The sequence below is a fragment of the Berghia stephanieae genome, chromosome 5 (genome assembly GCF_034508935.2).
Source record: "Berghia stephanieae isolate SIO BIC M18660-M18661 chromosome 5, UCSD_Bste_1.3, whole genome shotgun sequence".
Taxonomy (NCBI): Eukaryota; Metazoa; Mollusca; class Gastropoda; order Nudibranchia; family Aeolidiidae; genus Berghia; species Berghia stephanieae.
This window is the reverse complement of record NC_088364.1, coordinates 76,220,356-76,235,790: the sequence shown is the minus strand read 5'-3', so window position 1 is coordinate 76,235,790 and position 15,435 is coordinate 76,220,356. Positions and strand designations below refer to the sequence as shown.

General features: G+C 35.7%; 2 protein-coding genes across 2 annotated transcripts in view; one reads left to right on the top strand and one right to left on the bottom strand.

Moving 5' to 3' along the window:
• Positions 1–5,999, bottom strand: part of LOC144974017 (uncharacterized) — a 52,255-nt gene extending 46,256 nt beyond the window's left edge. The window contains exons 1-4 of the mRNA XM_078916907.1: positions 5,472–5,999; positions 4,960–5,046; positions 3,738–3,799; positions 2,704–2,920 (exon numbers count right to left, since the gene is read on the bottom strand). Of these exons, the coding sequence (XP_078773033.1) occupies positions 2,704–2,920; positions 3,738–3,799; positions 4,960–5,046; positions 5,472–5,535 (430 nt within the window). The 5' untranslated portion in view covers positions 5,536–5,999. The remainder of the gene's footprint in view (positions 1–2,703; positions 2,921–3,737; positions 3,800–4,959; positions 5,047–5,471) is intronic.
• LOC144973622 (uncharacterized) overlaps positions 1–15,435 on the top strand; it is a 459,437-nt gene that overhangs the window by 246,163 nt on the left and 197,839 nt on the right. The window lies entirely within an intron of this gene.

Here is a 15,435-nt window from a genome sequence, read left to right as displayed (position 1 = left end):
CAGTGAAAAGACGCCATATTTTTGTTTTGAAATAGAAATAAAAGATCAATCCCCCACTTCACTGGGTTCGGGGTTTCCCTCTTCATTAAAAATCAAAAATAAACATAAATCGGAATAGAAACACAAAAAAGGGGGGGGGGTCTCTTCTAAATTTTACATAGATTGTCCTTTGTTTTTTCAGGGGAAAAAATCGACAGAATGTCAAAAAAATTTTTGGGTTTTTTTCCCCAACCCCCCTTTGGAGGTTTTCAGTATCACGGAATGGAAATGCGTCATGTTTTTTACGTTGAGCAATTCTCTCCTTCTTTGAACTTTTACTCCACAATTTTGTTCCTAACAATACTATAGCTTTGTCTGATCGACACAAATTTCCCACTTCATCATTCCGAATTTGTCAAGAATATTCTCCTTTATTTCTTTACTTGCATTGGGAGCCACGGGATAAAATTTTACAACCCCAGTACACAGAGCATGCTCAGTACTACATTTCTTTTTGTGTTCATAAACCCTTCGTCCAGAGTAAAACCCCTTACAGCCAGCACACATAACAACTTCATGTGACCCTTGTGCTCTCTCACGCATAACTATTGAATTGTTTCTAGTGTTTGAATAAAAAATGCCCTTTTTCTTGAGATAATCCATTGTTCTATCCCTTTCCTTTACAGGCTGTTTCATGGCCTCTGTAACTTCTGTCTCATCTTTGTGTTTCCTCATCAAATGCCTTGAGAGTTTTGTTTGCAACTGTCCACAGTATGGACAGGGTCTCCTTGGCTTTTTGTATTTCTCTGGAAAAAAAAGAAGAAAATAAAGCACATCATGCTATGAACTATGAAAATAAATCAATAGACAGATCATATGCACATCAGCTACATGACAGCGATAGAGAGGAATAGCATTCCAAATATTTAAGGCCTGGACAAGTAACTGTCATAATTCCTTCTTGTTATATACTTTTCTACCATCTATTCCTTTGGAAGAGGTATGTTAGATTTGTGGAGACCTCTGCCACATAACAAATCCAGTGAAAAGACGCCATATTTTTGTTTTGAAATAGAAATAAATAGATCAATCCACCCACTTCACTGGGTTCAGGGTTCCCTCTTCATTATAATCAAAATATGAACATAAATCGGAATAGTAACACATTGAAGTCTCATCTGAATACATAGATTGTCCTTTGTTGTTTCAGCGAAAAATCAGACAGAATGTCAAAAGAATTTTAGGTTTTTCCCCAACCACCCCTTGGAGGTATCAGTATCAGCGGAATGGTAAGCGTCATGTTTTTTACGTTGAGCAACAAAATTTACTCCAAATGCTTCACTCGACCCAGGCGGAAAAGCAATCAAGAATAGACCCAAGTCCTATCCAAAGACTAACATTTCATTTAAGTTTATTGTAGGCCCTTGGCCAATCGACAAAATTCAATTCACATAAATTATTTACAACAATCAGAAATTAATTATATCAATAATAGTAATAGAATGCAATGAAGGCAATATCATAATAATAATAATAATAATAATAATAATAATAATAATAATAATAATAATAATAATAATAAATAAAATAATAATAATAATAATAACAGTAGCGGCTATAAGTAACAATTAATATAGTAACAAAAGTAATAATAGACTATAGTTCATAGTCATAACAATGACTTTCTTTGTCATTGAGGGAGTGAGAAAACATCACCGGCTGGCAGAACAAACAGCCGACATCAATCAAACGTCCTCCAGACCGGTTGAGCATCGGCTTCATTAATTCCTTAAAGACTTCCCCCCAACTGCCTGAACGATGCTGATGCCCAGACAACTTAATCCTGATTTATATTTTGTGGGAATGAAATATGACATGTATATGCCGGAAATATTTCAATAACAAACACACTGTTCAGATAGAAAATATTTGAGTCTTGCCTTTGTTAATTGATACAGGTAAGTTAGGAAAATAAATGCTAGTAAAAACGATCAGCAAGTTCGTGAACACTGCTTCTCAACTCGAACATATGTTTTCATCAAATCTACACACATCATGTTGTGAGCTGAATTTTAATGATCTCAGTTGTCATTGAAAGGAAACCCAAGAATTTTAGAATAAAGAAAAATATTGAACCTGGAAGTCAAAAGGGTTTGTAGCACAGCAGGCATTATCAAAGTATAATTTTAGTACCGACAAATTAAAAAGAAAATGTGCTTTTCTTTAAATGCTCCCAATCATCATATACTGTTTAGGTTGCAAGATTAATAAAAATGTTATCTACTCTGATTCTCGTTAAGTTTCCAGCTGGTCTGTGAAAAAAAAGCCTTAAGCATCATAGAAATACAAAGAAACAGTTTTAATATATAGATGGGTTGTAACAAAAAAACCATTTTAACACTTACAATACAAGCAATTTAAGTCTATTACAGACAAAAAAAACCCCATAAAATAAACATGAACATTTTTATGGCTGGTTTCACTGATATCACTCACACATTGGGGTTTCAGATTCTAAGATGTCCACCCTATCAAATTTGGATTTGTGCTTGTTATGTAAATGGTAGCGTATTTTGCGACGCAGCACTGCCAAAACAGAAAAAAAATGCAATAACACAAATGCAGCACCATGGAGGGGGTGGAAGTTTTCTTTTAAAAGGAATGGGTAAATTAAAATTGATCCCACAAATATCAAAGGAGAAGAATGACAAAAAAATGACTCACCATTGCACGTAACACGTTGGTTTGCAAGTGTATAGCATTCGGGTTGAACCTGGGTCCCAGACTGGCAACGAGGTTCAGTCTGTGATAGTTGTGGATGAGGCTCTGACTGAGTTGGGGAATGAGCACTAGGTTCCAAAGACAATGATGTACTCAGCATTGGGTACCTCACAGAGTACGTAGAGGAATCAGACTCGGAGTCAGCAACAAAATCGGGACCCTGTATATTTTGTGGAAAAGATGACAGATCAATCAATTTATTCATGTTGACAATAAACATGAAGAGCCATTGTTTAATAATCCAACTAAACAATTAGCTGGTTAATAATGCAAGTATAATAAAAAAGAGTTGAGAAAGGCAGACATATTGTCTAAGTATTTAATATGTTCAACTGTGCTTGGATAAATATAGATACACCAACCAGGGTTTCAGTAAACCGTTTTTAACCAACTCTTTAAATCCTACACCAGGACCAACAACTACAAAACAATTTTTTATATCACTACGATTCTGGACATATAAACGGTTGTCATTGCAACAATATGAACTTCCTAACCTTGCAACTGCAATATAGTTAACAAAAAAAGTTGATAAACATTACGATGCAAGAGAATTTGGACAAAATGCGAGATCAAAAGTATAATCCCAACAGAAGCTATTTTAATTTTTCCTGGAAACGCATCATTTTCACATTTTGTCAAATAAAAAAACAAACGACTTCAAATGTGAATGGCTCATCAATGAATATCACTTCAAAATATAACGAGGAAGGTTTAAAATAGTGTTATTGTTGGCGAAGTCCACTGCAAAGAAAAATTTTTAACAACAAAAAACTAGGAGATCTCACTGGTGTAAAACAGTGTTGTCCTTGTCCTGAAATATTGTATTGCGCCTAACAGACTGCAGGTCTCATCTTTTGTGGCAAATGTGTTTTGTCCACCACAAAATATGTTGATGTGAAGCATTTTGAGCATGGTGCCAACTGTGGATAAACGCTATACAAATGTTATGATTTTATTTTAATGTACATACTTACCACAAATGAATCATGTGATATGGAACTTTGTTCTGCATCACTTTCAGGCTCTGAGTTGGAGTCTATATAGAAAATAAAAACAACAAAAAAAAGCTGAAGACTATCATGTGCAAGTTTTTCTCTAAACTCTTAAACAAAAAATCATGCCATCTTGTGCTGTAAAAGGATTTTTTAAAAATTATTTACCTTATGACTATTGTCCTTTGGAAAAAAAAAGAAAATTAAGTCCGAAACCTTCTGGCTATTTTCTTTTAAATTTCAAGAACGTCAGAGTTGGCAAGGGAGGACGGAAATATAATTCCAGAAACCAATCTGTCTATAATCATATCCATATGATAGTTTTTCGTTCAAGATTCAGGTACAGTCCACTTAGGATAATCGCAATACCTTGGGATCATCGAAAATGTTGGGATTAACCGAAATTCAGTTTCCTGTCCACTATTTCAACATTTTACACATTTATTGTCAACTCAAACCAGTAAATAATATTCTTAGTCCACCACATACAGAGCAATTTGATTGAAACAAAAACCATATGGCAGCCCCGTGTAGATTTGTCAACCAAAAGCAGCTATGAAGCAAGCCGATATCTTATTCAGATTGGAAGAAGTTTCAATCTTTTTTCTCAACAATTCAACATTTGTCAGAGTTAAAGAGATTAGCCTTAATGAGAGACAATAAGCTCTCACCAAACTCGTTGGTCACAATGCACAGTTGTTAATCCTAAAACAAAGGATATCGCTCAGTCTCTCTTTATAACTGTCATTTATAACCTGTTGTCAAGATTATGACCAGCCCCACCCCTCTTCTATTTAATGGCCACCGATGACGTCACAAACCCATACTGCAGAGCCCCGCCCTCTTTCGACTCTAACAGAGTGGTGACACACTACTGTAGCATTAAATCCTGCTCACTCTCGATTCTTCAACCTGTCACGATTTCATCCATGATGAAATTTAATCATGATATACTGTTTGATTTCTTGAATTTACCACTTTTTAAAAAACCGAAGTTTGTTGCAATTAACCAGTGACTTTTATATAGAATTATTTCCATTGCTTAGGAAATATTGTGATTAACCGAAAGTTGCGATTAAACGAGTTGCAATTATCCGGAGTGGACTGTAATAGTATTACACATCATGACTCAAAAAAAAAAAAAAAAAAAGCAAACTATGTGTACCTAAATGTTATTCATTTCCTCATCAAATTACATTCTTACCATTAACATCATAGATCACATCAAAAGGGTTGTCTGGATTGACAGCAAGACATTTTTCAGGATTTTTAAAGCTCAAATCTCTCTGATCTGAAGTTACAAAAGAAATAGCATATTCTCAACATTAAACTATGATTTTGTGATGGCTGTGATATGGCATACTGTATGCATAAAGCAAGATGCAAAGACAGGTTTAAGTTTAAATTATTTTATATTCTTTTCAAAAATCCATTCTAGTTTTGCCAAAATAAAATAAACACGAGAAGTGTTGAGTTGGATAAAGCTAAAACTAAAAGTAGTAGTGGTAGTAGTAGTAGTAGTAGTAGTAGTAAACGACAGATCTTACTCACTAGTGTGAATCTACAGTCTACAGAAGTTCCCGAATTATCTGACTCCACTTCCAAATGACTGACTGACAAGTGACAATCATCAATCGGTGTGTGTGTGATTGTGATGTCTACCCTATTGAAAATCTTAAATCAACAGTGATGTAATAAGAATGGCCAATAACTTACCATTTAAATTATCTCGGTGTCTCTTCAATGATGCCTCCAGCATCAATTTACCCCACGATGCCATAGACGTCTAGTTTGGAACTCAGCAAGTGACGAAAAAATACTTGCGGCTATAGAGAGGACGTCCGTCGGCCACTCTCTCCGCAAGTCAATTGTCAGTGGTTATCAGATAATCATTGGTTCTTGAAAAATATAGAAACACAGCGGTTCATTTAAAAAGACTCTTTTGTAGATCAAGATATAATGTTAGGTATTGCACTTTAAAATCTCTTCAGACATAGAACGGGTCAACTTGACGTCTAGACCAAATCATTTCGAAGATCGATATGGCAACAGCAACGCCTGGAATGGAGGATTTAAATGCGGCATCTGACGATTCTACTGCTATGACAGAAGATGCTCCATTTCACGACGTCGAGATGGCTTCAACTGGCATCAGGCATCAACATGCTACTCAATAATGGGTTTGATGAAGCGTTTGACTAAGAATTAAAGCTGATAACTGATAACCACCTACCTACTACTGACTTGCGGAGTGAGTGAGTGCCGAGTGCCTCTTTATGCGCGAAATTGACTAAACATACGTTTCACGAAAAAAAGAGTTACTATGTTTGCTTGTCTCTTGTCACCAAGATAAGAATCCGGACCAAGATTCGATAAATCTGTTTCTAAAAATAGATTATAATTCGTATATCTTGTTCATTCCTCAGTTCATCAACTTTCACACAATTTTATATTAGGTTTTCATTACTATAAAAATCCATATAATGCTCTAGAATTTTAGAGAAAATTTCGGAAAGATATATTGCCTCACTATTGAAATATATCGATGAAAACACTGGTACCCCTATTGTACTTTTTTCAGGCGGTCACCTTATTGACCAACGTGAAAATTTAGGCATAACTCTTCTTACTGTGGTGTTTAACAAATAACTTCAATACTATGATTTACAATTATATATCCTTGACGGTTGGGTTGACAACTTTAAACTAAAAATAGAAAAGTGAATGTGCTAGAGGTCAAATCAATAGGGGACCGGATTTTGGTCTCCCTATTGGTAAAGTACTGTAAAATGAACTAATAGGGGTACCAAAAGTCTCCCTATCCGGTATTAATACATATATATATATATATATATTTATATATATTTGACCAGTTTAACATTTAATTCGGCTTTTAAGCATTTGGTTCGTTCCGACATAATACCGTTTTGAGACGAAGGGTCACATTTTTGCACTGATTCTCGTTTGACACATTAAAAGCTTTCTGATTTATTACTTTTAACATCGCTTTATTCTACAAATTGGTTTTGGTTTTCTATTTTCGTTTCGAAAAAAATGGTAAATCCTTTTTTTTTGTCAAGTGCACTTTCAAACTGTGCCACTATTCAATGACAACAGGCTTTTGTGAACCGGATAGTAGGTCGAAGGTCAAAGGTTGGAGGTGATTGATAAAGAGACTCACGGATGCCATGAATGACACTGGTGGTCGACCTTGGTGTGAACTTTTTAAAAATTAAAAACTGCTGTAACTCTTAAAAGATGTAATACAGGGAAAAATGGAGGGCAAGCAAAGAAGATCGGTCCCATTCTTACCAAATACAAAGAAATTGTCACAAAATATCGTAAAGATACAATAAACATTAAAAAAAAATACAGATTTGATTTGTACATGACGAAATTTGAAACTGTCGTTAGAGCTATAACAAGGTAATTAAAGTTGAGCTTTTATATAGCGCAAATCCACTTAATGTGCTCAAAACGCTTTACAAAGGGTCCTTGATCAACAGCAATACGTAACATAAAGAGCGAGATGGCGACTATAGATAGTATGCAGATGACGTCACTCATGCCTTTGTTATTGTTTTTGCCATCCGCGTTTGTGAGTTGTTCTCACTAAACTGTATTAACCAGACTATAAAAGTTCATGGTTACACAGAGTTTGTGTGTTGGTCCGTTATACTTCCGGATGGCAATGTTGTGAACTCCTTGGCCAAGCGCATTCTATCTATACATTTTTTTTCTGAATTACGTGAGAGTTACTCACTCAACTGGCGGTAAAAAAAAAAGCAAAAACAATAATAAAGAGCTCAGTGACTTCAACCTAATTAGCCATTAGACCTAACATCAAGAACGACACATGACGCCTGTTAGGCGATATTACAATTTGTTTTCTGACAAAGACAACGCTATTAACGGCCAGGTACAAATTTTACACCTGATTACGGTGAAAGAATGTGAATAAAGAGTCTTTTCCAAGGACTCAATTATGCGCCGAACGAGGATTGAACCCAGGACCTTCTGATCCTAAAGCGAGTGTCAGCCATACCACTAGAGCACATAGCCTCAGGGTACAATAAACAATTTTCTTATTCAGATTCGATTTGTACGTCACGAAATTTGGAATAGTTGTTCTCCCTCTATGACAACGTAATGCTGTTATGCCGAGCTTTTCTTGCTGATAAAAATTCTGTATATAGATAGTATGCGCTTGGCTAGGAAGCTCATAACATTGCCATCCGGAAGTATGACGGACCAACACACAAAACTGTATGTATCCATGAACGTTTATAGTCAGGTTAATACAGTTCCGTGAGCATTACTCATAAACGCGGATTGCAAAAACCAATAACAAAGACCTGAGTGACGTCATCTTCGAACTATCTATAACAACGTAATTCTGTTATGGTGAGCTTTTCTTGCTGATAAAAATTCTGTATATAGTATGTCTTAATTGTATTTTATAATGGCACCAACTAAACTAAAACGATTTTCCGATTCTTAGGGCAATAAAGTTCTATTATTATTATTATTATTATCATTATTATTATTATTATTATTATTATTATTATTATTATTATTATTATTATTATTATTATATATTATTATTATTATTATTATTATTATTATTATTATTATTATTATTATTATTATTATTATTATTATTATTATTATATTATTACTATTATTATTATTATTATTTTATTATTATTATTATTATTATTATTATTATTATTATTATTATTATTATTATTATTATTATTATTATTATCATTATTATTATTATTATTATTATTATTAATATTATTACTATTATTATTATTATTATTACTATATTATTATTATTATATTATTATTATATTATTATTATTATTATTATTATTATTATTATTATTATTATTATTATCATTCTTATTATTAATTATTCCATTATTATTATTATATATTATTATTATTATTATTATTATTATTATTATTATATTATTATTATTATTATTATTTATTATTATTATATTATATTATTATTATTATTTATTACTATATATTTTTATCATTATTATCATCACTATTATTGCCTTGAGATTGAGTGTAACAAAATCAATTTTTGTGTTAGGTAAGTATGGCATTTCTGGAAAAATCCTGAGAATTATTCGAAAGGTGGGAGTGAGGGAATGTATTGAGTGAATTCCTTTGTCACGTGATTCAATCCCTTGATTGGTGATTTGAATGATCGTCACAAGAACTCATACGGATGCTATGCGTTAAGGTAAAAACATACACACTCACATAATCCGCCTGCCATATTATTTAATCAATCTCATATTTAAAGAAAGACACAGCAGGGATTCAACAATTGATTATTAATGTGACCAATCGTCCCAAAACGGTACTCCATCGTGACGGGTTAGGTTGTGACAATTGGAAATATAGCCCAAACATTTTTTACCAATTATAAAGATCCACTATAATAGCTGCACTATAATAATAACATACGTAATTAACCCTCTCCTTACCAACAATGAAAAAATTATTTTTTTTTAAATTGAGCTTTATATAGCGAAATATCCACTAAATGTGCTCAAAGCGCTTTACAAGAGGTCCTTGGTCAACAGCAACATTTAAGGTGTAGGACTGGACATGACGCCTGTTAGGCGATATTACAATTTTTCGGACAAAGACAACGCTGTTAACGGCCAGGTACTCATTTTACACCTGAGTACGGTGAGAGAATGTGAGTAAAGAGCCTTTTCCAAGGCCTCAACTATGCGCCGAGCGCGAGGCTCGAACCCAGGACCTTCCGATCCGAAAGCGAGTGTCATACCACTAGACCACATAGCCGCACTATGTGACAAAGTGAATGGTGGCTTGCATGAAATAGTTCAACAATAATAAATTCTTAACGAGCTAAATAGTTAAATGCCAAATTATTATCTCTGATTATTCTACAATCCAAATTATTCAAGAATACTGGGTAATGTAATTGTTGCTGCTCGAAGCTCGAGCTCGAAACTCTTGGCTCGAAGAAATAGATAACAATGTGAAATTGAATGTAAGCTTCAATTTAATGTTTTCGTAGATTAAATCGAAGCTTACATTCAATTTTACATTTATATTAATTTTATATAATCCAAATTCACACTTTGACATTTGGACATCGGTATAGTACCGTTTTTAAATGAGTGGTCACATTTTAACAACTCCCGTTAGGAGTGAATTCCTTCCCGTCCGTTCATTATTCAAGTCAATATGAATGGGATCGTCTTGTCTCTCGATGGAATAACATTTGCATAAGGTCAAAGGTTGATCAAGAAAGAACGACTGTTATTTCCTCATGCTAAGAGTCAGCACTCCCTCGATTCCCCCCCCCCCCCCCCCCCCATTCTTTTGTCAACCAATCATTGCCGTTCAATGGCTATCATTGTCTTTGGTTGAGTGAATATGTCGACATCAATTTTCTCGAAATGCTAACAACATCCATCCTACTCAGATCTCTCATAGGGCTGTTGCAATATGTGTGCGTCCCTGACAAAATCAGTCGCATGGTGAAAATATTATTTTCTTTTTTTTTCATTTTTGGAAAGCCCGATGTCTCCTGAGCATGTTAATCTTTATTTGAAGCAAATCGGGTGATTTTTCATGAAGTTATGGTCATATGCATGGGCTAGGGTGTGAAACCCTAATTTTGAGAAAATCGCTTGACAAGAGTATAATATATTAGTCTGGTGTGCTCTGAAAAAACAAACGAACAGTTTTTTTTAGCTTGAGCTTTGAGCTTTTTTTTATATAGCGCATTATCCACTAAACGTGCTCAAAACGCTTTACAAGGAGTCCCTGGCCAACAGCAACATTTAACATGTAGGACGGGACATGACGCCTGTTAGGCGATATTACAATTTTTCGGACAAAGACAACGCTGTTAACGGCCAGGTACTCATTTTACACCTGAGTACGGTGAGAGAAAGTTAGTAAAGAGTAAAGAGCCTTTTCCAAGGCCTCAACTATGCGCCGAGCGTGAGGCTCGAACCCATGACCTTCCGATCCGAAAGCGAGTGTCATACCACTCGACCACATAGCCGCACACTTTTAAACACATCTGGCCAAGAAACTCTTGTAAATATCAATCGATTAAAATGACCCTTTATGTTGTCCGAAACTCCCAAACCGTGGACTTGAAGAGTGTACCATGTTTGAACGTTTTATTCAAACGAGATGAGGGCCAAATTCATTGATTGATATATGATATATTACTATAAGAGATGATGTGAGTAGAAAAGTGCCAGAAGACAATAGAGAATAAAATATTTTCGTGGCGGTGATGGGGTTTGAACCCGCGACCTTACTGGTACGACAACACCAACGTGGATAGGTCATACGGTAGAGTCGCTCTCTCACCGGCCAGGCGGAGTTGTCGCACCAATACGGTCGCGGGTTCAAACCCCCATCACCGCCACGAAAAAAAATTATTCTCTATTGTCTTCTGGCACTTTCCTACTCACTTCATCTCTTGTTGTTATCAACATAAGTGCCTGCTCCACTCACTTTTCTGATATATTATTATATAGGTTTTCTTGCCAAAAATTTTAAACTGTATCTAAACTTGTCAGTAGACGACATATCTAATTCCTCATAGCGGTGTTGCAATAAAATTCAATATCATTATTATGGTCCATGCTAGTGCGGCTATGCGGTCTAGTGGTATGACACTCGCTTTCGGATCTGTAGGTCCTGGGTTCGAGCCTCACGCTCGGCGCATAGTTGAGTCCTTGGAGAAGGCTCTTTACTCACATTCTCTCATCGTACTCAGGTGTAAAATGACTACCTGGCCGTAAACAGAGTTGTCTCTGTCCGAAAAAATTGTAACATCGCCTAACAGGCGTCATGTCCCGTCCTAAATGTTAAATGTTGCTGTTGGTCAGGGGCCCCTTGTAAAGCGCTTTGAGCACATTTAGTGGATATTGCACTATATCAAAGCTCATTTAAAAAAAAATAAAATTAATTATCATCATTATGGTCCATGCTAGTCGCTTGATTGTTGTTAGTTAGATTGTTTTATATAGATAGTATGGGCTTGGCTAAGGAGTTCACAACATTGCCATCCGGAAGTATAATATCCAACACACAAAACTGTGTGTAACCATGATCGTTTATAGTTAGGTTAATACAGTTTATTGAGAATTACTCATAACCGCGGATGGCAAAAAACAATAACAAAGACCTGAGTGACGTCAACATCGAACTATCTATAGATATACGTCTTTTCTAATTTTGGTTACAACAAAAATCCAATCATAATAATTATTAATGAATTCCATATCTGGATGCAGGCATGGTGATTATTTTATGATTAACAATCCTAATGTTATGTTTTTATAGAACATTCTGTTGCTGATTTGTTGACATTTCGTCAAAGAAATAATGAACACAAGACATCGACCCCCCCCCCCCCCTAAAAAACAACCCACAAAAAACATTGAAAACGAAAAAACAACAACACCCCCACCCCCAAAACAAAAAAAAAAAAAAAAAAAAAAAAAACAACAACAAAAAAAAAACAACAAAAAAAAACCAAACAAAAAAAACAACAACAAACAAAGAAAAAAGCAAAATCGAATAAACAAAAACTAAGCAACAAACATTAAAAAAACAAACAAACAGAAAAAAGATATATTTTTGGAAAATTTAAAATAACCAAACTACCAATAATGATTCTTACTTGTTCCTGACAGACTCATTTCATTTGTAAATGTCAACAGATTTTAATTATTCATCTCATGATTTCTAAAATTATTTTGTTTTCAAAGGGTAAATAATAATAATAATATAATACATTTCACTCTTGTCTCATGTGTCAGAAAGTGTGCCAAGCCAGACAATCTAGAACATTCCTGGAAAATTAATGTCGATCATATCATTTTACCTGTCGTGCGGTTCACGTTTAGTCTCACATGACACATATCTAGATTCTTCCAGTTTTCACCAACTCAACTCTCTCCTTACCAGCCATTTTCAGGATTTTCCACAAAACTTCACATCCAACTAACACAAAAATAGATTTAAATTAAATATATAACTCTCTCTTGACCAGCCATTTTCAGGATTTTCCTAAAAACTTCACACCCAACTAACACAAAACTATATATTTTTTATCACTCAAGCACTAAAGCAGTAAAGTTCTTGCGATACATAATTTCTTTAGCAAAACATGCTCTACAACACACTGTTCATTTTCTTTAAATTTTATGATGAACAAGAGAAATCATGCGGCTATGTGGTCTTGTGGTATGAGACTCGCTTTCGGATCGGAAGGTCCTGGGGTTCGAGCTTTGCGCTCGGCGCATAGTTGAGTCCTTGGAAACGGTTCTTTACTCACATTCTCTCACCGTACTCAGGTGTAAAATGAGTACCTGGCCGTTAACAGCGTTGTCTTTGTCCGAAAAATTGTAATATCGCCTAACAGACGTCATGTTCCGTCCTACATGTTAAATGTTGCTGTTGACCAGGGACCCCTTGTAAAGCGCTTTGAGCACGTTTGGTGGATGTTGCGCTATATAAAAGCTCAACATTTTAACGATTTTCCTATAGTTCGTAAGGAGAGGATTGATTATTGTCACCTCTACGCGTCTTGGGCTTGCTACGCGTGCTACTACAGTTAGTTACATTGATTGCCTATCTCACCGTCAAGCTATTTGAACGCCGACTCAAAGTTGTGCTTATGAAGATTTTTTTTTTTTAAATAGCGCAATATTCACTAAAAGTGCTCAAAGCGCTTTACAAAGCCGGGGTCCCTGGCCAACAGCAACATGCAACATGTAAGACGGGACATGACACCTGTTAGGCGATACTGTTATATTTTTTTTAGGACAGAGACAACGCTGTCAACGGCCAGATACTCATTTTACACCTGCTTACGGTGAGAGAATGTGAGTTAAGAGCCTTTTCCAAGGACTCAACTATAAGCCCAGCGAGGCTCGAACCCAAAACTTTCCGATCCGAAAGCGAGGGTCATACCACAAAACCACATAGCTGCAAATCAGGCCATAACTACCGGCCTAACGTTTAAATAAATGTCATTACGTCACGAGGGCCGATGACGTAGTCAATAAAACGACAAAAAAAAAAAAAAAAAATAAAAACAAAAAAACAAAACAAAACAAGAAAACAAAAAAAAAAAAAACAAAAAAAAAAAAAAAACGGAGATAAAAAATATGGTCTAGGGATCATGGGTTCGAGCCCCAGAGCCTGAATTTGAAAAAAAAAAAGAAAATAAATGGTAACCAGGGGTCATGGCCAAATATGGTCCGACCGTAGCCATCGTGATGTTATAGCCTGATACTGAAATCGAAAAGGACAGGCAGTTTGACGTCATTATTTGGTTTTTGCACCGCCTAGTGAGTTGTCGTTAGTAGAGCTCATGGAAACAAGTTATTTCATTGGTTGAACTATTGAATACAACTCACGATTTGTTTTCTTTTGTGGCAAAAGACTGGCATTTTGACGTCATTTTTTGGTCAGTGTCAGGCCATAACTTTACGATGGCTACGGTCCGACCCCCTTAAAAAGTAGTCTTTGAGAATCATTAGGCTCATGGAGTCAGAGTTTTTTCCGTTTCCATAGATAGTGTGCGCTTGGCTAAGAAGCTCACAACATTGCCACCCGGAAGTACAACGGAACAACACACAATACCATGTGTAACCTTAAACGTTATAGTCTGGGTTATAGATAGTATGCGCTTGGCTAAGAAGCTCATAACATTGCCATCCAGAAGTATAACGGACCAACACACAAAACTGGTGTATCCATGGACGTTTATAGTCGGGTTAATACAGTCCAGTGAGCATTACTCATAAACGCGGATGGCAAAAAACAATAACAAAGACCTGAGTGACGTCATCTGCATACTATCTATACAGTTTAGTGAGAATTACGAATAAACGCGGATGGCAAAAAAAAAAAAACAAAAAAAAAAAAAAAAACAGTAACAAAGACCCCAGTGACGTCAACTTCAGTCTATCTATAGAGTGTAACGGACAATCGCATTTGCGTGCTTCCTTTTGTACAGGACTATATTGCAAATGATATACTTTTCGTCAGATTAAACAAGACCCGGCTATCCAATCGCTCCTGCGTGGATTCGAGGTAAAAAAAAAAACCGGACGTCACCACTAGTCTATCGCAAAGTACTTTCCGCTAAATCAAACAGACTCAGCTACCCATTCATTGCTGGGTGGACTGGGGGTCAGGAAAAAAAGTCTCGACTGCACCCGGGATCGATCGTGATCTCTTTGCGTGTGAAGCGAGTGCTCTACCAACTGAGCTTTCGGAAGGCGTAGGACTTCTGGAAAGGTTCGTACAGGTCGAGGGCCTCCGGATGGCTTCAGAATGCTTTACATGACCTCCGGACGGCTCTCCTGGGCCGCCGAACGGCTCCGGACGGCAAATAGTAGGACCCCTGAAAAGAATTGATCGATATGGCTTCTGGTTTCATTCCAACTATCTAAGTAAATGCCTCGGTCTTTTAAGTTTCTCGGATGTCGGACGGTAGAGCATTCCACTCTACACAATATTATACAAACTTCAAAGACTTCCTTAGAATTTATTTATGTCTTTGTTGTTGGGTGTTGTTTTTTTTTTTTTGGTCAATAAAATCAGCAATGTGTCAAATGTCAATAATTATTCTCGTTAC